This window comes from Epargyreus clarus, unplaced genomic scaffold (genome assembly GCF_041222505.1).
Source record: "Epargyreus clarus isolate Ecla_fem2 unplaced genomic scaffold, WU_Ecla_fem_2.2 ptg000018l, whole genome shotgun sequence".
NCBI lineage: Eukaryota > Metazoa > Arthropoda > Insecta > Lepidoptera > Hesperiidae > Epargyreus > Epargyreus clarus.
In genome coordinates, this window is record NW_027332226.1 from 12739861 (window position 1) to 12766152 (window position 26292).

A 26292-nucleotide genomic window follows, 5' to 3' on the forward strand; every position below is an offset into this window, starting at 1 on the left:
AGCAAGAACTAACCCTTCTGCGACGCTAAAGTCTATAAAGGCGATGGGCGCACACAAAGGAAACAGTTCGCATCCGATCTCGGCCGACGATGTATAGTTAATAATAAACGCTCGCGAGAATCTTCAACTTGATAAGTTGCTTGCGATGTCACACAATAAACAGTTCAGATCAGTGAAAACCTAAACAAAGATTCAAATATCCCTCCGTTGCGAACCCGCATGCGTGCGAGCTACGCTGTGATTGGTCGCGAATAGACGTTCGGAAGTAAAAAAACATGAGTGGAAGGAGTAACTGTGCCACCGGCGCCACCGTTACCGGCACCGTCAGTCGCTCTGCGTGCAACAGCAAGGGGAGCATGATTGTTGTTTCGAACAGGCTGCCTTTTGTTTTGAAGAGAAATGAGAAAACCGGTGACTTAGAGAGGAAAGCCAGGTAAGTTTAACAAAACATTTATTTACTGTTAATCGTCTAGGATACATAAATGCACACGAAAGACCTCTCAGTTGTTTAACGCGAGAATCCTAGTGACATTGAATCATGAAGTGCTCTCAAGGGCTAATAAATGTAAATACTGCGAGGTACATCACTCGTCTTTAATGACTCGCACTCGATTCTATTCCACTAAATGACTAAAACAAATTTTCATGGCCTCGCAGGAAACCTTAATCGTTAACTAATATACGATCATTATAAAACACTAAGTTATCATACAGGTACACTGAGAATGAACGTTGCACAATATGAATTTATAAACAGTGTATCTTTGAGTAGAAATATCGATGTTGTCGATTTTGAAACGTTGAACTTGGCCCTATTTTATTCGCCCTTCCACACGCTAGGTACGCCGATTCGGGAAGGTTCGCGAAAGCACAAGATTGTGTAGATAGATCCTGATTTGTTTCAGTGGAAAGTTTTGATAATTTACTTTAAATATTCAGAATTACTCCCGATTAGAGTGTCCAGTTAAAAAGATAACATTTCAAGGTTTTGTGTGGTAAACCTTACGGTTGATAAAACGTATATATGCGAGATAGGGATGTACCTATGTCAATTATCTATTGTTTTTATTGAACAAAAATGTAAATAAAATGCATGACGATTGCGTTGTTATTGTAACAGATGATCATTATTTATGTATTCTGTCAAGTACAGTCGCAGTTTACCAGATAATTAGTTGCAGGTAGTATGAAGTGTAAACATAGTTGTGTTTTGTTTTACCGCAGCAAATATTTTTAATGCTAATTGATATAATGACGATGTCATTCGAATGCTAGTGCGAGATCGATGTTAACAGCGCACATAGATTTTCCTTAACGCTGCGTTTGAACTAAATTCATAATCAATATTCGTTATATTATTAAGAGTACAAGTAAGGATAGATTTTAACGGTAGCAAGTAAATATTATCTTGAATCTGTGTAATCATAGATGGAAGTGGAGATGATAGATTTAATTCCTTCAAATTTTGTTACATTATTAGTCCTGAAAATTTAGAGTGGATGTTTTTCTTTCTATGAAAACTGCAATACAATACAACTAGATGAGGCTTTTTACCCGACTGCCAAGGAAGGGTTATGTTTTTCGCGCGTATCTTGTATGTTTGTCTTTCTTTATTTGATCCGATCTAACAAGCGGCTGGATGAATTTCAACAGTTAAAGTGTCATTATATTTGTCTCAATGACCCGAGTGTCCTTAGATAGGTGTTAGTAAAAAAAAATCAAAATGGCGGATTTTTGGCGCGAAATAGTAACACATTTAAAAAAAAAAGTTAAGCGAACCTATCGAGTAGGGTATCAAATGGAAGGAAATTAAACGGAGATTATAAAAACATATTTGTATATATATAAAACAGTAAAATGACTGACTGACTGACTAACTAAATGACTTTTTCATTTTTCCGAAATCAACGTACAGCCTAAACCAAGGACCTTACAGTTCTGAAATTTTGCACACAGGTTCTCTATATAGCTTGAATTAGTACTAAGAAAAGCCTTTTGGAAATTCTACCCTTAAGAGGGTAAAATAGGGGAAAACAGTTTTTTTGAAATCCTTTAATTTTGAAGCAACTACTATAAAATTTTGTATTTGGCTTTCTGGATAGGAACAAGGACGCACTTATTTATCCCCCTCCGAAAAATCAACCCCGTAGAAGGTAAAATAAGGGTTAAAAGTTCATTTGAACAATCGTCAATTTTGAAGCAAACACTATGACATTTTGTATCATTTTGTTGGATAAAAATAATGAAATGCTACCTCTAACGAGGTAAAATAATGACCGAAACTTTGATTTACCGAAGTTACATATTTTATAGACCGTAAATGGTGAATTTTTTCGCGAAATAGTAACACGTTTTAAAAAAGTTAACCAAATTTATCGAGTAGGGTGTCAAAATAAAGGAAATTAAGAGGAGATTACACATACATTATATAATATATATATCTTATATATAAAATTCTCGTGTTAGTTACCGTACTCCTCCGAAACGGCTTCACCGATTTTCACCAAATTTTATATACATATTCAGTAGGTCTGAGAATCGGCCACTATCTATTTTTTTTACACCTAAGTGATAAGCGTTGTTCATCCTTAACATTTTTTTTATTTATATGGCAACACAACGTTTGCTGGGTCAGCTAGTACATATATACTCGTATATACACATCGAGATGACTGTACGACTAAATGAGTGAGTTGCTGTGCCAGAGATCAACGCAAAGGGAAACCGCTGAACTTAAGCGTGCTGGAATTTTACATATAGGTTCTTTATATAGCGTAAATGAACACTACGAGGATATAATAGGATAATATTGTTTGAACATCTTTTGTTTTTTAAGCAGACACCTACTATGAAACTTTGTATTTGGCTTTCTGGATAAAAATAATGGAATTTTAGTGGGATGGACATTGAAAAACTCCGGCAAGACGCTGCCGAAATTAATTGGAGAGTCATAGAGAGCGCAAACACTGTAGACGAACAGGTGGCACTTTTTAATTCCCTGCTAGTACAATTGTACGACCTGCACGCCCCTGTTCGTCCAGTCCGAATCCGGCATCCACCAGCTCCATGGCTCACTGACGATGTCAGACAATTAATTAACCAGAAAAATTCAGCCAAATCAAGGTATAAGTCAGATGCCAGCGATGGTAATCTCGAACGGTACAAATCTGCAAGAAATCGCTGTAATATGATGTGTAGAGATCTACAACGACGCCATATCCATAAGTCTGTTCAGAATGAAGATCCTAGTAGTGTCTGGAAATTTCTTAAAACATTAGGCATTGGGAAATCAAGGCAAAAATCTCTTCCACACACAATCTCGACTTAAACAATTTAAATTGTCATTTTTCCGTCTCTTCTTGCATAGATAGCAAAACTAAACAAAATACTCTTAATCACCTTTCTCATATTCCCAATCCTAAATATTCGCGATTTTCTTTTAGTCAATTTTCGGATCGTGATGTAGAGAGGGCGTTACTGTCGATAACATCTAATGCGGTCGGTAGCGATTGCATTAGCCGTAAAATGATCATCCCTCTCCTTGACTTACTTCTACCTACCTTGACGTTTATATTAAACAGCTCCATTCGAAATAATACCTTTCCTTCCTCCTGGAAAGATGCCCACGTGATTCCTTTACCTAAAAAATCCAATCCATCCAACTTTTCTGATTATAGACCCATATCCATACTTCCTTTCCTTTCCAAAGCTCTCGAACGCCTTATCCATCAGCAGCTTAGCTCCTTTCTTTCTACTCACGCACTGCTTAATCCTTTGCAATCTGGTTTCCGTCCTGGTCATAGTACGGCTACTGCGTTGCTAAAAATCACAGACGACATACGCATGGGGATGGACAATCAGCAGTTGACGGTGTTGACGCTGCTGGATTTCAGTAACGCGTTTAACGTCGTTGACTTTGAAGTCCTCCTCGGGGTGCTGAGTTCTCTCTACATATCTCCGACGGCGATTGATTGGTTTCATAGTTACTTGCATGGGCGCCGGCAACGTATTCAAGTGGACGATAAATTTTCCAACTGGTCCCGTACTACTGCCGGCGTTCCTCAAGGTGGCGTGTTGTCTCCACTTCTCTTTACTATTTTCATAAATTCTGTTAATCTACATCTCACTTCTCTCTACTATCTATATGCAGACGATTTACAAATTTACAACCATGCCAGCCTGAACAACTTGGCTAACGCCATAAGGATTACCAACGCGGATCTGGCTTCTATCTCGATTTGGAGCAAAAATTTTGGCCTCCAATTAAATGCTACCAAATCCCAGGCGATTGTCTTAGGAAGCTCGCGTCTGGTATCTAAAATTGATTGGCAACAGTTACCCCCGATATTACTAGACAATGTGATTATTCCATATATTAATAAAGTGAAAAATCTTGGTATCTACATTGACCAATGTCTATCGTGGGTACCGCAAGTCACGGAAGTCAGCAAGAAGCTGTTTGCTGCAGTGGGCTTCCTGCGAAGATTAAAAAATGTTTTACCTATTCCCACTAAAATAACGCTTGCGCAGTCTCTTCTTCTACCAATACTTGACTATGCTGATGTGTGTTATCCTGACATTACCGAGGAGCAATTGAACAAGCTTGAGCGTCTTCAAAATTTGTGTATACGTTTCATATTTGGCTTACGAAAATATGACCATGTTTCTGAATATCGCGCTAAACTCAAGTGGCTCCCAATTCGCCTTCGCCGGAATGCTCACATTCTATCTCTTCTCTATGGCGTTTTATTTAATCCGAATAATCCCTGAATCCTTACCTGAAACATCGCTTTCAATTTCTCCACTTGTCCCATGATCGATCCCTTCGCTCTACTGAAAACCTTGCTCTCACTACTCCTTCCCACTCATCTTCCTTTTACAAAAAATCATTTACTACAGCAGCTATCCGTCTCTGGAACTCCCTTCCTGTTACAATACGTAAAGCAAAATCTTTGCATTTGTTCAATAAACTCGTGAAATCGCATTACTTGCAGCTCTAACCTTGTCTTTATCCCTATCCCATTCTTTCACACTATCTCTAATCTTATCTAACAATTTAGTTACTTTTCCTTTTTCCCATAACTGTTATTACTTCTTTTCACTTTTACCTTCCTTCTCCTTTTATTGTATGTTCTATGCTATCATCAATTTAACTTCATTACTTTACTGTTATTTAAAACTGCACTCTATTTGCACCCTACCTATTTTTATCTCATCCTTACTTTTACTCCTCACCCTAGGGTTGCCTGGAAGAGATCGCTGATTAGCGATAAGGCCGCCTGTTGTTTTGTTTTATATTTGTATGTTACTTTGTTATTTCATGTTGTGTTGGTACAATAAAGTGTATTATTATTATTATTATTAATAATGAAATGCCTATTTCACTGCTTTTGGAAATTCTACTTCAGTCTTTTTGGTGCAGTCGGGTTTTTGATTTTTTTAATTAATTACTTGTTAATAATCGTTTTATTGTTTAGTAAAACTACATAAGTACTTATTGAGTAAGTTATTTTCAAAATAAGCTAAATTGTTTTTTTAATATGTTAGTTTTCTTGTGACGTCGTGGAGAACGATTGGATCCTAACTTGACCGCTTTTTTAGTGTATTTTGTTTAACTTACAGTGAGAAATATTATGAAAATATATGTTTAGTTAATTAAATAATAACTGGGAAATACTACTGTTATATTGAATAATATTATAAATACCTACAATAAACAAGGTAAACTGTTGAATTATGCATTTCTTAATTTATTACACGACCACCTTAGGTATATATCTATATAGGTATTAGGTAAGTTAAGTGAGCATGTATAATGTATTCCAATATCATCAAACCACGGGCATCTTACATAAATGATAATTTATCATTGACCTAGTAACAAAATAGACGTCGTACAAAGTACTCAACTCACGAAAAGATACAAACGAATACATTACTTTCGTACGTGAAAATGTGTATTTCCTTAGCACCACGATCATTGTTAGGCATTTTGATTACGGGCTTAGCAAAACTACTTTTAGCATCAGCGATTTACAGTTTGACGACTTGTTGCGTTTAGTCGCAGTATCCAAAACGCTCGTTTTATTGACTGTATTAATAATGCATCGCGTTTTTGGTATCAGTTCTTACCCTGAGCATCCAAGCTGCAACCAGTACTCAATTATGTGCGGGGTGAAGCGTTTTATCACTACACCTATCTTCAGAGTAACAGCTAAATCATCGATCGTCTAGGCTAAAAGTAACATGTCTGCTGAAGGCACTTAACTATTACGTCATAACCAATTCGAAAAATATTATTAGAAACTCAATTTCGATGATATAAGTAGGTTTTTTTTTTGCCAACCTCTAAAAAGATCTCAAAGGTGTATGAAGTATACTCGAAGTGTGTGTACAGATCGTTACCTAGTAGTAAAACAATTATTTTACACTTGAATTTAAATAAAAGACAAGCCTATTATAATGAGAATTGGTAAGGTAACTAGGGAAGTTTATGTTTACCTAATTTTGTTCACTGTAGGTCAATCAATAGTTTCTCATACAAAATATGCCCATGAAATCAAGCCATCAACCATTTATAAATGTATTCTATCACCAAATGCTTTTATCGGTTATACTTAGGTGGGTATTTACTTATGCCATCTATCCAATTTTTGCCTACTAGAATTCGAAATTTGTCAATTTTTAGTGAACACAAATTGACAAATTATCTAGAGCGTTAGAGTTCATAACTTGAACTTGACTATTTTTGTCCCAAATAAGATCACTGAGTTTCTAAAGAATATGAAAAATAATTTTAAAGCCTAACTCTTAGACGAGTAAAATACACGAACTAGTGGTCACTTGAACAGTTTTTGTTTTTTTTTTATTCCCATTTATTCGAGAGTGAATGATATCTACAGTAACAAAAAATGTACAAAAAAAAATGTTTAGAAACAATCTTATACTCTTGTATAAAACAATATTTATTTGTTACGTTCGTAAACTATAATCGAAATAATATCTTCCTTGACATATTTTAATAACTTTTTTGGTCTGTTGCAAGGCAACCCATTTGCGCCTATTATTAATCAACCTATACAATTAATGCCTAACTGAGATCCAAATTTGATAATTGTATTAGGCAGAAATTGTCAAATTCTGATGTTTGGTAAGCAAGACATTGGATAAATTTATTTTTAATATGTTCTCTTCCCATTTATTTTCGAAGTGAACATATTATACGTACCTAAGATTTATTATCAAAGATGCAATAAGAATATATTGTCATTGTTATTATGAGTATGAATTATTATCTATATTTCATTACATTTTTACATCTTAATTAAATATGACTAATACTTTGAGTCATATAATGTACTATATGAAACATTAGTATTGGAAGGAGTCTGAAAACTCTTAAAAATTGTGTCTAAAAAAAATGTCTGCACCGCTCATAACAAATGCATCCTCATAAAAGTCTTGGATGCTTCCTTAATCACTTGAAGAAACTTATAATTATTTTTAATTTAAATTTCTGCTTTTCTCTTTCTAATTTGTCTTTTATAAGTAGTTATCCTTCCAGTGACTACTTACGTTTATTACTTTAAAAATAATGTATTCTTATGTGAAGTTATCGTATATTTACGTGAAATCTATTTAATTTTAGTGACACTTTCTTAGCGCGACAATCATAAGGAGTTGAATGGTAGAAATCGTTACGAAAAGATAAAGAGTTTTATGCTCCCTTCGTCGCTCTTCTTAATTTTCTCTCGCTTTCTCGTGTCTGTTATATACAAATATATGTGTGCGTACGAATAAAGGGATTCTAGCAAACTAGCATCGTGCGCGACAGATTGTATAACCTCAATAATTAGAGCGTTGTACCATTAAAATTTGATAATCATTATTCATTCTATGTATTCAATCTTACTTGGGTTATTCTATTAAGACTAAAGAACTGCCCCAACCACACACGTATGTATGTGTGCCTACTTTTTTATCCTTTCCATAGTTCATCAGCACGTAACTCTATATCATTTTATAACCTGTTCTAAAGTGTCATATTCATGTCTTATTTTTTTATCGTGTACAGTAGCTTTAAATAGATTCTAGTTCACATTAAGCTCCCCTCCAGTGCTGCCCCAGCATGCATTTTAATCAACTCGTCACCTCACACCACTTAACAGAGTTACGTATCTTCTATCTACATAATTTTCACTGTCCTATATACTCTTGCTGCAACAAAGTTTTTATTCTTTCTAGCAACCGAATAGAATAGAATAGAAGAAGCAAATGAGCATAGAGTCCACGTAAATCCCATGGATATGTATAATCAGCTTCAGATCAGATTGGAATCCTACTTAAATTCTTTCTATCAACCGAATAGAAGTAGCAAATGAGCATAGACTCCACGTTAATCCCATGGATATGTATAATCAGTTTCATTCTTCATTGGAATCCTACTTAAATTCGACCAGATGCGTTGCGTCTCTACCATACCACACCCTTCAAATCTGAACCCAGCAACGCTTAATTGTACGTCGAAAACGGGTAACGATGGTGCCTTCGTATATATCCAAGAATTACCCTCATGAGTTGTACAATCCTTCATGGTTACTTCTTCATGATGGTGGCAGAAGCCTGTAAAACATAGTTTTTCTATTTCAAATCTAGTAAGACAAGATAAAACGTTGTGGCAGAGAGACAAATGGTTTTACCCGTGGGGTACAGAACCCTAAAAGGAACTTTGCATGTTATTTATGAACAGTAACGTTAAATGTGGTTACAAAACAGTTGTTCCTCGCGGTAATATTTAGTATTTAGGATTACAGTGTCCGGAAAAATCGTTGTACGGATGTAGGCAAACATCTTTTGTATAAGATCTCTTTTGTATATACATAATACGTTTCATTGAAATAGATCCAATCGCTTAATCGTTTCCGCATAGGTACTTCTATTTGTTAGTGCGATAATAGACCGCGCTGCAAATTATGTGAGTTTGTAAATAGTGTTAGGTATATGCAAAACGTGAAGGATCTAGGGGACGAAAGATAAGTTTGTCGTCCTCCCGCAAAATCATATAGCTACATAGTCCATTTATGTCTTCTTCGGGGGTAGCAAAACTTAAAAATAGAGGATCCTCTTTTTACAATGTTTTTTGTTATTTCGGAGTCATATGTTTCTCTTTAGGAACATTTTCTTATATATGTTTTTTTCGCTGTTCCTTCAAGGTTCTGCCAATTGAAAATCGTAAATCACACTGAAAACGTATAAAAATAACCTATAAAATATCACGTATTTATATAAATATTTTGTATTATTGTCTTATAGGAAAACGCGATAAGTCTTTATCATAGGCCAATTATAATATTTTTGATTTTTACAGTACCTAATCGTAAAATTTATATTATTATAGAAAATCGCACGTTTAACCTACTAACACTGATGGCCTTTTATATAATAGTTTTATCAATATAACGTTTGTTAATTCTGATTTATAGGTCAACCTAGGATAACATAGATATATTTGTGTAGCAAAAAATCTAAGTCTATGATTTGAGATGTCTGGATTGAAAAGCCTTAAAATCTCATTGAGGAAGTGGTGGCTTTCTTACCATTAGGTAGAATGCATGGTCCTTTTACTAGATTTTATAATATTAAAGTGGCAAACGAACATACCGTCCACCTGATGGTAAATGGTCACTGCCGCCCGTGGACATCTGTTACCAACGCCATATTGAATACAGGTTCTATTTGAAGTGAATCACAGATGCATTGCCACACCTGAGGACTAAGGTTTTTTTCATTTCCATAAGAATTTGATTAAACAATTTGATTTCCGTAAGAAGATGTCTTCAAGGAAGCAATTCAAAATATGTTACTAATTGACGAAGATTAATGAACTCTAAATTAGGTTAAAGTTAATAACTAAGGCAATTAAAATTCAAATGATACCTACCAGTATAGGCACATGAACAATATAACAAGGAAAATATCGTTGAAATATATATTTTTTAAAAACCATAATAAGGATTTTGGACATACATTTGCACGTACTGACGCCATTTATTAATAATAATCAATCTGTCCAATATTGTGCCCACCTATAATCAACATTTGACAATTTCTGCCTAGTCGAAATTATCAAATTTCGTAGATCTTTGGTACACAAAACATTGGACACAATGATTTGTTAATAACCGGTACAAGTGGTACAACTAGGTAATATAAACTCGTCTTGTCATACATATAATTTTAGTCTAGGTCTGAGTTCCCTAGAGTAGGAACAAAAGTATTTTTTACGAAGATACTTAATATATTATAAGAAATGTTGATTTCATGTTGGTGGTATTTTTCAAAAGTAAAGTTCTATAAAATTAAATTAATCCAAAAACAATCAATCCACTCTATTCATGAATTTATTTCATCATTATCATAATATCATCAACCCGTTACTACACTAAGCAAGCACAAAGCACAAATCTTTGAATAATCCTGGAAGGACTATTACATCTTGTTGATAAACAGCTTCTGCTTTGAAGTTGTCATATGGCCCATATACCTACATGATTAGGCACATCGTTGACTCGAAACTTACCTTCAGGGGTGGCAACATATTATATGTCATGAACAAAAGTTTATTCGAAATCGTTGATTTATCCTTAAGTTACAGTAACAATTTGAGATTTAACAACAATTAAAGCCCATTTGTTTGAAACTTTGTTTCTTATATCATTTTTGAGTTTTTGACATATTTTTTCTTTCCAGCGCCGGCGGTCTAGTGACTGCAGTGGCGCCGGTGGTGATCCGCGGCAGCGGGATCTGGGTGGGCTGGCCCGGGATTCATTTGGACAACCCCAACGAAAAAATCCCGGAGTCCGACCCCAACGACAAGACGCCTACCGCTGGACTTCTTTCTAGTAAAGTTAGTACCATTCCTGTTTGTTACTAGTGTTAGATGTTTCAGTTATGAACTACTTCTATAAATCTCACAGAATTCTTCAAACAGAACGCAGTATGTTAAGCAACCTTCGGTGATTATCATAGCCATATTTGTTGCCTGGGTGAAAGTTCTGTATCTTTGAACCTCTTCCGATATCGGTTCACGGTGGCGTAGTGTGGTTTATTATTATTTTCTTAAAAAAAAGTTAAAAGGTCGGCATATCATGAAAAAAAATAGTTTTCTAAAATTAACTCCTAATAATAAACATAAAAAAGAGGTACCGTAGGTTTTACAAAATGCTCCCTATTAAGCTTCGAACACTAATAGGAACTTATAGGAAGCTCTTAAGTTACAAAATTTAGGTTGAGTAGTTCTTAAAGTATTTTCATAATTCTTAATAGTCCTAAATATTTTCATAATTTCTAACGACTGTAAAATCTTTAAACCGAAGGCGATAAGTTATGAAGATAAAAAGTTCAGACTAATCACCGATCATTTTGCGAAACGATCCCTTACTTTAAAAAAACCCTGCCTTTAGTACGATTGTAAATTCCGTATGTAAAGTGTTATTAGCATAGATAAGGTAGGTACTACCGAAAATAGTATTGACAATACTCTTTGTATGTTTGCTTTGCATAAAAAACACAATGTTTCAGATACCTCGACCTTCTTGAAGCGTGACACACGTGACCGTATCTGCAAACAAGATCTTTTGTCACTTACCTAGGTACCTACAGTCCAAAGTAAAAATAGATAATGGCAAAACCACTGAAGCTAATCTATCCATCAATACCATTGACTAGCAAATGAAGGTGGTGGTTAGAACCATTAAAAAGTCTATGCCTATATATAGAAATCCTATATCCTATATAAAGAAAAAGTGTGGGAAAAATGGGGTCGCTTAGTAACGCACCTTCGTTAGCTGGTATATCAAGTGGTTTTAATTACATAATTAAGTATTACATAGTAACCATTACAACGGTTGTTTTTTTAAATAATAATTTAAAATGAAAAATCGTTAATAGAACTATGTTTTCTGCAAAAATGTGTATAATATTTATTTTAATTTGCATAGGGAATTTTTTACATATTTTTAAAAGGTATATTATATTTTTAAAAGGTATAAGTACAAAGACAATCAACTATTTTAGAGGTTCCGAAACTCTTTGCCTCGTAGACTACTTGCAATATTTTTCAGATTTGGGTAGACTCCTTTTTTTGGCTGGGGGGGGAGAAAATGGGAAAAGCCCTCGAAAGGTACCACCGTATCCTTTGAAAGAGTACTACGGTGCCATGAGTCTGACCTTATTTATGAGGGGGATGCCTTCAAAATGTCACCGGATACATTTGGGATAATCACGATTTTCTCTTCACTAAACCTACATTGATGGCCTTTTTCGGCTTTGGAATCACAACCGGCTAAATGAAGATCGACTATCGTAGACCTCCATTCCCATTTCACTGACTCCAAATTAGAAAGAATCAGCTAACAGGTCTTTGTATATAATAAAATCCCCATAAAAAGACCTATCAGCTGACTCTTTCCACGCGACACAAAAATGGGTGAAGGTTGCCGCTAGTAAACATAGAGTTACCGACGTCAATCTCCTTTTTGCCGTCGTGGGCTAAAGATCAAGTGCGTATCGTTCGGGTCGCGCGTGTTCGTCGGGTGTGATCGCTGAACAGCCCCGATTAAATAATTCTGACAATTTTATAGGTACGTGATTGATTCGAATTGATCGCTTATAGTCCGCCTAAAACTGCTAGTCCGCTCTGAATATAGAAACGAATCGCGGCGCCATAGCAAATTGTATGACTACACCTGCTCGCAACAACTTCAGAGCGGACTAGCAGTTTGGCGCGGACTATACCATGGTTTATATAGATTAACAGTAATAAACTGATATGTGTAATTTTTTCGACTACAATACATTTTCTTCCTCTATATTGTGCACTAGCCGACGCGGCAAACTTTGTACCGCCTCAAAATCTATTTATCAAATATATTTCATATAAAATATAGCCCATGTTACTCGTGGATAATGTAGCTTTTGAATGGTCAAATTTTTTTTTTAAATCGGTTCAGTAGTTTTTGAGCCTATTCATTACAATGAAACAAACCAACAAAGTTTCCCTCTTTATAATATTAGTATAGATAGCAATGATAGTCTAGCGGTTAAGAAAATCGGCCTCTTAATCGAGGGGTTCCGATGCTCAAATCTCAGGCACGCACCTCTGATTTCTCAAAGTTATGTGCGTATTAGAAATTAATTATCACTTTAACGGTAGAGGAAAACATCGTGAGGTAACCCGCACGCCTGAGATATTTATAAAACAAAAAAATTAATATCAAAGGTGTGTGAAGTCTACCAATTCGCACTTGACCAACGTGGTGGACTATGGCCTAATCCTTCTCATTCTGATCGGAGACCCGTGACCAGCAGTAAAACAATAATAGTTTGATGATGATATTGTATTTCTTATCTACTTCTCAATTTTCTAACACCACCTAACGTTGTACCATAACTTTGATCGTTAAAGAATAAATAAATGGGTCGATTACAATATATTTTATGGGGCACTCACATGGGCAAGTGTAACATAAAAGTAGAACAAGTAGGTACCTTTCCAGTGCACTCAAATGACGTAACACACCATAACTCTCGGCGAAGTAGAAGCTTAGGTGGTTTTCCATTAGTAAAGTGCAGTTTCCGCTTACGAGTAGTGCAAATCGAATGCCTAATAAAACAATTAAACATTACTCAGTCGTTATCAGATAAGACTTAATTATAGGTAGTATATTTACCGTAATTAAACAGTAACATCGACCTACAGCTTGAAATAAAATTAATGGAGGTAGGGGCAATTAAAAGGAAATAAATCGATTTATTTTTCTTTTTATAATATAGTAGTAGCAGACGAGCATACAGTCCACCTGATGGTAAGTGGCTACTGCCGCCCAGTAATCAACCCAGATAGGATTAGATATTCCTACCTGATCGGCCACAGATGCACCGCCACTCCTGAGGACTAAGCTGGAACGCCTCAGATAAGTATGTCTCCTTTATCACACCCTGCAAACCAGAACACAGCAGTGCTTAACGTTGCTGCTATAAGGCAGATATAGGTGTGGCGGTGGTGCCGCCGGAGTCAGCCACAAAAGAATTCCACAACCTTCAACTTTCACTTATTTTTTTATTATTTAGTTTTTCCTCCTTCGATATATCTTTTACCCGACATGACGGTAATATTTTTGAGCATGTATTGTTCGCTCTTTTGTACGCCCTGCAAACCATTTTAACTTATGAAGTGTGTTGGATTGGTCTAAATTGTTTATATTAATGATTAGTTGTTTGTTAGTAGGCATGTTACATCCTTCAATAGAACTAAATAATTGGAAATAATATCAAATACTCGTTAACACAAACTGACCTTCGCAGTTCCAATAAGTAGGACTGTAGTATGAGGATAAAGATTATAATATTTTACTTAACTGTTTTACACCTTATAAATCCTAATCATCATCAACCCATTATTATTCCGCTACTGGGCTCAGGTCTCTTCTCAGAACGAGAAGGATTAGGCCATAGTCCACCGCGCTCGCCAAGTGCGTACCTATTGGTAGACTTCACATACTTATGAAAAGGTTTTTTTTTTTGAGATTTCTCAAGCATACAGGTTTCCCAACAATGTTTTCCTTCATCTTTTAAGTGATAATTTATTTCTATTACGCACATAACTTTGAAAAATCAGAGGTGCTCCGCGTGTCTCGGATTTGAGCCTAGGACCACACGATCAAGATGCCGAGTTTCTTAAGAACTATATAAATCCTAACTAATGTTATAAATACGAATGTGAGTTTATCTGCTGTTTGCTGCACTTTTACGCCTTAACTACAAAAAATTGCAAAATTTAATGACAATCGGTTAAGTATGTCATGAAATTTTGCACACACTGTAACAAAACAACACAAAAAAAAGTGTTCACAAAAAGGACATAAATGGCACTTTTTATCCCGAAAAAGTACCTTTCCCGAGGGATAGATAAAAACTTTTGACTGCCAGCGAAGCCGCGGGTAAAGGCTAATGTTATATAAAGCAAACTCACACACGGAAGAAAATATTTTATTTAATTAATGATATTGTAATCTTCGGTATTATTAAAGGTTTGATAGTGTAAATAATGGCAATAAATATGAACAAGCGTGATAGTACTTACTACTAACTACTGTTAAATTACAATTAGTTACTCAGGGAAGTAGATCTTAGAGTTAGTGGACAGCTTTTGAACTCCCTGATCGAACTCTGTAAGCAATAGACAAACTCCAACAAATCCTGAAACAAATTCCAATAGAATTTGATTTTGAGTAACTTACTGAAGGACTACTTTTTTAACTTTTTTTAACGGCTAAATGATCAATTGTTGCGTTGGTTTACTCTAAAAAATTTAAGATTTGAAATTCCAGGATATTTTCACGTCATCAAAGAAATAATCATTAATAACGTTATTCATAACTGACTGATTCAACATCAATATCTTTTTATTTTTATAAAAAATGTTGAAGATTATCGCTGGTTTGATAACAATGTTTCTTTGCTCCACAGATTGTTGCCATCCACGCGGAGCCGAAGTTGTTCGACAGTTACTACAATGGGTGCTGCAACGGTACCTTCTGGCCGCTCTTCCACTCCATGCCTGACCGCGCCACCTTCATCGCTGACCACTGGCGCGCGTACATCAAGATCAACAAGGAGTTCGCGGAGAAGTCCATCAAGGCTCTCCACCAGCTCAAGGAGTCCAAGGAGAAGAGCAGCACCTCGCCGCCGATCGTCTGGGTTCACGATTACCACCTTATGTTAGCAGCCAATTGGATTAGACAGGTGAGGATAGTAGAGACATTGACATATTCCTTTTGGAAGCTAATGGAATGTTTTTGGAAAGTCGTACTTCTGAAGTTACATATTCGTCCCTCTTTAAATATGTATGGGAATGTAGAAATGGGAATATTTTATTTTAATGAAGGAGCAACGAACACATAATCTTGAGATTATCGAAAAAGATTTTAAAAAACTTACTTTTTCTTGTTTTAGTTGTACTCTACATTCACTACTTGCAACGTTGAAATACATACTTACCTATCAGTAATTTTCTTTCAGTGTAAATAATAATTTTCTTGCAGCGCGCGGAAGAGGACGAAATAAGATGTAAGCTGGCGTTCTTCCTCCACATACCTTTTCCACCGTGGGATATATTCCGACTGTTTCCATGGTCCGACGAAGTCCTGCAAGGGATATTAGGTAGTACCTACTTAAATTACTTATTTCTGCCCTGTATTGTTTAAGCGCTTTGTTCTTGTTGTCAGGATGTGGTAAGGGAGAGACACTTATAAATTACACAATTTAGTCCTTAAGAGTAAAAACACCTCTGTAGTTAATGCCTGACAAAACTTCTAAAAATAATCCATTTCCGATTCTTATCAGGTGTTGATTGCATATGTCCATTAGTGGCAGTGGTCACTTGTCCTCATGTGGACGTGCACATTAAGACTTCTATATTATGAAAAAAATAATATTCCACCTGAGTATTAAATCAGTTCTGACAACTTTCTGTTCTGATAACTTAGGCTTCTGTTGAGTCTGAACTTTTGAGCATAACACTAGTATCAGTGGGTTCAATATTATAAACGATTTTTAAACATTGTTTTAGTTTTGTTATCAATCATTGTAATGTCGTAAAATTTATCTTTTGAATACGAGTTACGTACCTAAAGTCTAAAGTATTATAAATATATTAAAGTAAATACTTAATACTAGTGTCAGGATAATTAATAAATTCAATAAAATTAAGTCTGGAATTTCAAAAGTCCAAATTGGGACATTGTCTCAGTTCAAATCAGTAAGAATTTTGACTGGATTTTTATATAATGACAGACAAACATAGGCTTTTTTTTGCTAGCAAAATATCCATGTATAAATATACAGGGTGAATTTTTAAAACGGGCCTTCAGGGCCAAATCCGAAACTATAAGGATTAGCGAAAAATGCTGAAAGGAGTTACGAGGCCGATTTTGATAAAAACTAAAACTGCATCATTAGTTTTTTAAAATATCTTTTTCCCTAGCCGGGAATCGAACGAGTTCATTTTTTAAAAAAATACACCCTCTATATTATTCCACCATCTGATAGTGTCGCTTATAAGGATCAAATTCTGGGAAGTAATGTTATGTGACAAATTAAAGGAAAAGGAAAATTTTGAAGATAATACATATTTTTCCATACATTGCCATACTAATCCTTAAGGATTATACATAACAAATGATTTATGTGTAATTCTTTAGAAACATACGTAAGTCATACCATTGAAGAATTTGTTGGTTAATCAACTAATTATTCGATGTTATAACCGTGACATACGGCTTAGTATGAGTAAGTAATAGTTTGGCAAGTAAATTACCGCCGTTTTTAGGATTTATTTTTTTAATAAAAATAGATAAGTGATTAAATAGTAAATTGTTATTGTTTGTTGTTTATAACTACGTTTCAACAGTAAATATAATTTTCTATATCTCTTTGTTTAGTTATCACTCGGATTTGACTCGAAAAAGACATTTTCGTAAATTGTCAATTTTACATCTGTATTAAACGAAACTCGGCCCATAGCAAGTTAAATCTATTATAATGGTCCTAAAAGTAACCTGAACTAAGTCGGACATAAAAATATAAATTCTTGAAGAACAAAACGTTCATTTCGAATGATTTGAAACATTGAGCTAAAAAATTGTTAATACGCGAAATGTTTAAATTGATGAATGGCGGGAACTTAACTGCCAAATTAATATAAAAAAATATGTATTTTCTTAAAATTGAGGCTTTTCCTTTTGTTTGTCATTTATCATTACTTCCCAGATTTTGATCCTTATAAGCAACACTATCAGATAGTGGAATAATATAGAGGGTGTATTTTTTTTCAAAATGAACTCGTTCGATTCCCGGCTAGGGAAAAAGTTATTTTAAAAAAGTAATGATGCAGTTTTAGTTTTTATCAAAATCGGCCTCGTAACTTCTCTCAGCATTTTTCGCTAATCCTTATAGTTTCGGATTTCGCCCTGAAGGCCTGTTTTAAAAATTCACCCTGTATATGTAGGAGCACACGGGTAAAGAAGGGGAGAAGTATATCATAACATAAATATTGTTTCTTGCAGGCTGTGATATGGTCGGATTCCACATAACAGACTACTGTTTGAACTTCATCGATTGTTGCCAAAGAAACCTGGGTTGCCGTGTGGACAGAAAGAATCTGCTGGTCGAGTTGGGTGGTCGCACAATTTGCGTCAGACCTCTGCCGATCGGAGTACCCTTCGACAGATTCGTGTCGTTGGCCCAAAACGCTAAACCAGTGCTCGCTACCAACCAAAAAGTGATACTGGGTGTCGATAGACTGGACTACACCAAAGGCTTAGTGCACAGACTGAAAGCTTTCGAGAGACTTCTAGAGAAACATCCGGAACACATCGAGCAGGTGGTTTTGCTTCAGATCTCAGTGCCGTCGAGAACGGATGTGAAGGAATACCAAGACTTAAAAGAAGAGATGGATCAGCTGGTTGGACGAATTAACGGGAGTTTCACTACGCCCAATTGGTCTCCTATAAGGTGAGTTTAATTGTATTTTAGAACGTATGTACTTTTAAAACCACCAGCGAAATCTAACCACGCTACGCTGTGACTTGATCTGATGATTCAACGGATAATTCAGAATAAAACGTACTTTATATAGAAATGCAACATTATATCAAAATTTCAAATCCATCCATCTAGTACTATTTGAGTTTGATGAACTCAAATATAATTATAGAAGCTATTTATATATTTTTTATTTATAAACATAAGAAGAATCAAATTCACATAAAATATTGACCCTCAGGTAGGTATTGACCCTCATAATAAGGCCCAAAATCTGCGGCCATTTGATTAGGCATAATAATTTCTTACTCGGGTCTGTCTTTTTATAGTACCAGGTAGTTACAATTAGCATGGTCTTGATTCTAGATATATTTACGGCTGTGTCGGCCAAGAAGAGTTAGCAGCCTTCTACCGCGACGCTGCAGTCGCTCTGGTGACGCCACTGCGAGACGGTATGAATCTTGTGGCGAAGGAGTTCGTGGCCTGCCAGATAAACAAGCCCCCGGGCGTTCTGATCGTGTCTCCATTCGCTGGTGCTGGTGAAATGATGCACGAAGCTCTAATTTGCAATCCTTACGAGCTGGACGATGCTGCTGAAGTTATACACAGGTAATAAAACTCCTTCCAAAACTTTTGTTTTTAAGGCAATACAAAAGTGATTTCTCTGGTGTTTTCTTCTTATTGAGTAGAAACACTGAAACTGAATAGATTTACTGGATTGTTTAGCTAAATGTATCCCAAAGCAGAGCTCTTGCCTTATTCTTAACCGATTCTTGCTTACCAAAATTCAAAAGTTTTGATAAGAAATATTATTTACCATTTCATTTTACTTTGTAGCTTTCTTCTACAGTAAAATACCTTTGAATGAAATAAGAACTTTTATCCACACTTCTTCAACGAACTTGTTTTTTTTATCCCAGAGCACTGATAATGCCAGAAGATGAGCGCACAGTGCGCATGAACCATCTCCGACGGCGAGAGCAGCTGAACGACGTGGACAGCTGGATGAAGGCGTTCCTCAAAGCCATGGACTCTTTGGAGGAAGATGCTGACGACATTGGTGCTACTACCATGCAGCCTGTCACCATTGACGACTTCGACGAGTACCTATCTAAGTAAGTATGGATTTTTTTGACCTTAAAGGTCTTGGTAGTATCATAATCTTTTAATTTCAAGTCTGTTCAAGTTTAAATTACCTCTTCGAAAGTGAGGCCCTCCCAATTCAGATGAAAGATTTTATAGTCTCCGTTGTAAGGGTCACAAAACTAATTATCGTTCTCGGATTATGACGTTACAACTATTTTACTAGTAATGTTGAAACTGATTTGTATTGTAGAAGATTGTGAGTTGTTTTTAACTTTACTGATAGCTTGTTAAGAACGATTGTAGTTGACTCTGACACTGGGATCTACAGTTCGATCTGACATAAATAAAATCGTGGGTTCAGTCAACCAATACCATTATTTAAGGATCTTAGTGAAGTAATATACGAGTACAATACCGACAATCTTATTCAATTTAAAATATTTGCAGATATTTTTCATTTATTTATATTTTTCTATTATCTGCAGGTACATCGGCTACACGCAAAAGCTGGCTCTCCTTCTCGACTACGATGGTACCCTGGCACCCATCGCTCCACACCCCGATCTTGCCACTCTACCATTGGAAACTAAACACACACTACAACGCCTATCCAACATGTCTGACGTAAACATCGCCATCATATCTGGACGAAATGTGGACAATGTCAAGAATATGGTAAGTTATTGATCACCAAATTAGGAGATTTTGATATGATATCTCGTCTGTAAAAAGTTAATCAACGTTGAGGGTGGTCGGGGGTAGGATGGGGTAGTGACCGTTAGTGGTTTTTCAGGGAGATTCCGTGCATCGAAAGGCACGTTTATTAGGACCTGAATTGACCGATAAGTATTGCCAGAAGCTACCTACTTTATTCTACTAGTCCTCCTTGAAACAGCTTGCAGAACACGCGAACAAACAGTATAAATAGATACTGTTGTTTGAGGAGAAAAAACACTGTCTTTTTGTAGGAAGAATGTATTCGTGAACTGAGTACTATCGTTATTGATACTCTTATTAACATGGGTCGTAAATTAAATAGGGTAAAACTTCCTTCTACACATAAAGAACGATGTATTTGTACAAACATTCTGGCACACGATAATATTACAAATATTTAAACGAGCATACTGGTCAATGATATACATAAATACCTACCAATATTATGTTAGTTAACAATCAGATAATTTGTAAAATAAATTATATGAGTGTAGTATACCTACTATAGGTACCTAGTATATTTTTATGTGTCGTAAACATCAATTTTCTCTGTAGATCTGTCTGTTAATTCGAGCTAAGTTCGGAAAGTGAAAATTTACAGACCAACATATTTTATTTACCTACTTTTGATATACTTACTTACACTCATCAATAACACTTGTATGTCTAAATAATGTAATGAAAATATAAAATAAAGTAAAAATTAGTTAAAACAATCTAAGAAAACATGATTTCATTATTGTATACCTAGGTAGGTAGGTATAACAGTTGTTTTGTTTTACCTAGATTCCGCGAATCATTGCTAATTTTAACTTATTATCTATTGAACGGCGCAATATAACTTTATGAGTAGATAGATACCTATTTGATTTGCTCTTATTCATAGCCCGACACGACTGATACATGTTTAAACATGAGTTATTTAACGTTATTTTCACCAATTGACGCGTTTTATCGTTTCTTTAGAGTTTGAGCCGACCGCGACCTAAGTAGATTTGCAATAACAAACCCTTATCGTTCGAACTTTGACTAGTACTATCAGTTTTAAATAAAAATATTCGTTGTTTACATATGTACGGCAGTCAACATCCCTAAGAACTAACCGGGTCTTGATATCTTGTTACGTAATCAAGAGGCCGGACCCGCGAGTCACGTGTTCACAGATTATTTACTCAAGTCATTTTGTGCTTACGATGAAATTGTAGGTGTGTTCCTTACAACGCCTACGTCACGAAAACTAAATATTGTTTCGCGTCACAAGTCATGACGTAATTTTGCTTTCTTACTCTGTACAATCTAGGAGTAGATAACTGATGGATAAAATTTCTTTAAATCTAAATTAACCTAGGTACTTAGATCAGCTTTTGTATGCAAAAATATTTAGAAATTAAACTCAATTAAATTGATCTTATGATGTCGTCGATATTTTGACACAAACAATAAACAACGTAGGATACACAGTTGCACTAATTTATGCTATATCTTTGCAGGTTGGCATAGAAGGCATCACGTACGCTGGTAACCACGGGCTGGAGATTCTGCACCCTGATGGCAGCAAGTTCGTGCACCCCATGCCCATGGAGCTGCAAGACAAGGTCGTTGACCTGCTCAAAGCGCTTCAGGAACAAGTAAGTTGAAATATTAATATCTGTGCATCTGTATATTCAAACAACAAAAAATATCTTGAAATACGTTGGCATTCAACTCGCCATAAAGAAAATCTTTTGGACCCATAACTTTGAATCTTGAAATGACACTTTATATTTATTTTTACTGTATGTATTTTGTCCACTCACACTAATAATTAAAATCTAATAATATTTTTCAATTACCATCACTTTGGGAGTCCTGAAATATGACATTATTTTTCTACCAAAGGCATTTTGAGTTTTGCCACTGAAGCTCATTTTTTCCAGCTTCAAAAAAGATATTTTTTTTGTTAGTATATATTTATTATCAAGCTACATTAGGACTTAAAATTAAACCTTAAAGTGTTACACTCATTTAACGTTCTCTTAACTACAGGCCTATATTTTTTCCAATGCTTCGATCAACGATACCAATTGGTAATTGTTGATCGAAGTTCCAACCAATCATTTTTAGGGTCGGTACATATCTGACGGAAAATGCGTCGAGCGTACATTGGTATCAGTATGCTCGACGCACTAATATATAATTGTCTGTTCTAGCGTAACGCGACCGATAATACGTGACGCATTTTCCGTCAGATATGTACCGACCCTTACAACATTATTTATTAAAAAACACATTGGAACTTGTCCATACACTGCCGTCACACGCGTGCCAGCAGGAACAAAATAAACCGCCGATATCGGTCGCGGTGGACAAACGATCGCCGTCACGACATATTAAAATCGGCCCCAAAATAATCTCGTTCTCCGTATCGGCTCAGTGACGGTGCGGTAGACAAACAGCTTTAGTCTCAAACCCGTATCTCTTCTGTCCCCAGGTATGCAAAGACGGCGCCTGGGTGGAGAACAAGGGCGCATTGCTGACGTTCCACTTCCGCGAGACGCCCGGGCCGAAGCGCGCGGCGCTGGCGGAGCAGGCGCGCCGGCTCATCAAGGCGGCCGGCTTCGAACCCGCGGCCGCGCACTGCGCTATCGAGGCGCGACCGCCCGTTGAGTGGAACAAGGGTTCGTATTCTGATTCTGACTGTATATTATTTTTTCATAGCTCCCTATATAATGTTCATAGTGATCTAAGACAAACTTAGCAATGAAACTTCTAGAACAAAAAATGTTTTCGAATGAAAATTAAATGTAAGTGCATGGAAGGTGTGAATTCTGAACTCTGACCGTTAGAATGAGGACCACAGGAGGCAGAAAATACCTAAACAGATTCCTAATAAAAGACACTGTTCATGTCGAATCCATAGATTAGTAGTCGAATCATATGAACATGCTTCTTGAATGTTATAATCAAAAGTACCTAAACTTTCTGTTATTACATCACTCAAAATATCAAAGCCGCCCTTACGTGTGTGTATGGAAAACTTGACGATATGTTGGGATTTCCTCTATTATCTAAGGAGTACAATGTCACACAAACCCACATCTAATGGAGATGCTTCTCTAATTATGCGTTTTTATATATCGCGTGCTTAAAGGTAAAAGGGCCTATAGCTAAGGGTTAATAGGGATTTATGCTGAAAGGGCACATAATTTTTTTTTTTTTTGCCATTCGGTTTGAAATTATCTGAAACGTAAAAAATTTTTACGTTTCAGATAATTTCAAACCGAACTAAAAATTTTTTACGTTTCAGATAATTTCAAACCGAATGGCAAAAAAAAAATTTTTTATGTGCCCTTTCAGCATAAATCCCTATTAACCCTTAGCTATAGGCCCTTTTACCTTTAAGCACGCGATAAGTTAAGAGTATAGTAGGTACCTATCTAAATCTGACACGGTCACGCAATGGGTACCTACCCATTAAAACATTTTCCGTGTCTAGTTCATTCTGAGTCATTGCCTACATACTTATCTACATTCTCTTTTTGTTAATGTCGTAAATCCTAGATACAATCTTTTATTTTTAAAGCATTATTTTTTTTGAAATTGCTAATAAAACAAAAACCTGGTTCAGTGAAAGGTGGTAGAACTCTTTGTGGTTCAACTCCGGCGGCACCACCGCCACACCTATTTCTACCTAATAACAGCAGTGTTATTCGCTGCTGTATTCCGGTTTGAAGGGTACGGGAGACAGACTTTTCCGAGGCGTTCTAGCTTAGTCCTCAGGGGTAGCGGCGCATCTGTGGCCGACCTCAGGTAGGAATATCTAATCCTATCTGGGGATGATTACAGATGTCCAGGGACAGGAGTCACTTACCATCAGGTGGACTGCATGCTCGTCTGCTACTCCTATAGTATAAAAAAATAATAATCTTCTGTAATCATCAATCAAAATAACTTACTTATTTTTTATCGGTTTTCTTTCATACTTTTTAAGTAATGTTGTCGATTCTCTGACCTCTGTTGGTCTCTAATCGATATGTAGGTATTATATTAATCATTTCCTTAGAACCCTAGTTTCGGACTTGACGACTACATCTAAAATCTTTCTTTTCAGGTCGCGCTTCCATTTACATCCTGAGAACTGCTTTCGGCTTAGATTGGAGTGAAAGGATCAGGGTCATTTATGCTGGTGATGACGTCACTGACGAGGATGCTATGTTGGTAAGTCACTTATCACATTCACTATTGTTTGTATTCACTACAAGTGTATAGTAAGACAGAGACTCCTATGATCTACTTTTATTTAAGAATAATCTAGAATGTTTATCTATCCTATCCGTAATTAGGAATCAGCAAAGTAGCTTGCATACCGTGTTACATAAATCATTCTATTTTTGCTTCTACCTACAGGCTCTGAAAGGTATGGCCGCCACCTTCCGCATCGCATCATCGCATATCACGAAGACAGCGGCTGAGCGGCGACTGTCCTCTACCGACTCCGTGCTAGCGATGCTCAAGTGGGTGGAGCGCCACTTCTCCCGCCGCAAGCCGCGCGCTAACTCCCTCACCACGTACAAACCCTCGAAGAAGGCCAGGGAGAACATCCAGATGCACATGTCTTACCAGATGCCCACGCGGTCGCCGATGCAAACACCGCCGCGGAGCCCCGACAAATCCAGCGGCTCTGAGTCCAGCTAAATTGTTTATGATAAAGCTCGAATACAGTCGTACAACCAAGACGCATAAATTTCGGTTCAACGAATTCATATCAAAAATTGTCTATGGCTTAGTATTTGTACCAAATACGAACTTGGCCTATGCCAATACATCTTGGTCGTACAACTCCTTGTGTAAGCTTAGTATTTGTACCAAATACGAACTTGGCCCATGCCAATACATCTTGGTCGTACAACTCCTTGTGTAAGCTTAGTATTTGTACCAAATACGAACTTGGCCCATGCCAATACATCTTGGTCGTACAACTTCTTGTGTCAAAATCCAAACTTAGTAAATACTAATGCAGCTTGGTCGTACGACGTTGCGAGCTTTTATACTTAACATGAATCTAAAGGATCAAGGAAGGATTTACACGATCAACACACTAACGTAGTTCTAGGGCGAGAAGGGATATTAAAATATGAAATGACAAAATCGTCTTGGTTGTCAAACTTATTCGCCAATGACGTAATTCCTACTAAGATTGATCGTGTGCCGCCCTAACCTGCAGGGGTCACTATTCCGTAGCACACTTTATTTATGATCACGCGCCAAAGCGTGAAATACGATAAGAAAAATAAATTATTTTTAAATTCATGTCTCAGAATTTGAATTTGGATTTCTCTAAATATAAATTAAACTTCGCTCAAAATAATGTTTTGAAGTACTTGTTTAAATACATTGAATGTTCACGAAATTTATATATCAAAATATAGTAGGATTATATAATTATCTCGTTGTGCTTAGTAGGTTTCGCTTTAAACTTACGTAATTACGCATCGTAGATTTATTTTTAATTTATGTGATATAGAGTAACCATATTTTTAATTGCACTCCGTATAACGCATCCTGCGAACGCTGTGAACGCATCAATAGATTCATCATAAAAGCAGATTATAAGTATTGATATGCGTTTATTTTATGACAAATTTTACAAAGCCAAAATTTAGAACATTTATGCGTTTCTCAAATTTCGAAATTTTACCCTTTTGATAAAAAAAAATGTAGTTTTGAAGTTTACTCCTTTAAAATCTGACACACATACTTTTTTAATAATCACTTGGTCATGCAGTTTAATATTACAATTAAGAAAATACAAAATATTCATAATAAAATTAATAAATTTGTTTACTAAATCGATTCGCTCGAGTGGAAATTTTTACCTTTAAAATTATCGTTCCACAAACATTATTA

At 36.0% G+C, this 26292-nt stretch overlaps 1 protein-coding gene across 2 annotated transcripts; it reads left to right on the forward strand.

The window, feature by feature from the left end:
• Tps1 (Trehalose-6-phosphate synthase 1) lies at nucleotides 1-25080 on the forward strand. Of its 2 annotated transcripts, XM_073083031.1 has the most exons (12): nucleotides 1-433; nucleotides 10750-10906; nucleotides 15529-15804; nucleotides 16104-16221; nucleotides 18126-18573; nucleotides 18970-19212; nucleotides 19524-19718; nucleotides 20175-20364; nucleotides 21897-22034; nucleotides 22877-23063; nucleotides 24497-24603; nucleotides 24793-25080. In XM_073083031.1, the coding sequence occupies exons 1-12, from the start codon at nucleotides 276-278 to the stop codon at nucleotides 25078-25080; spliced, it is 2505 nt and encodes an 834-aa protein (XP_072939132.1). In that variant the 5' UTR covers nucleotides 1-275. The 2 variants fall into 2 exon arrangements, with proteins under 2 accessions (XP_072939132.1, XP_072939133.1); XM_073083032.1 differs by lacking the exons at nucleotides 1-433; nucleotides 10750-10906 and adding an exon at nucleotides 11832-11849.
• The last annotated feature ends 1212 nt before the right edge of the window (nucleotides 25081-26292 follow it).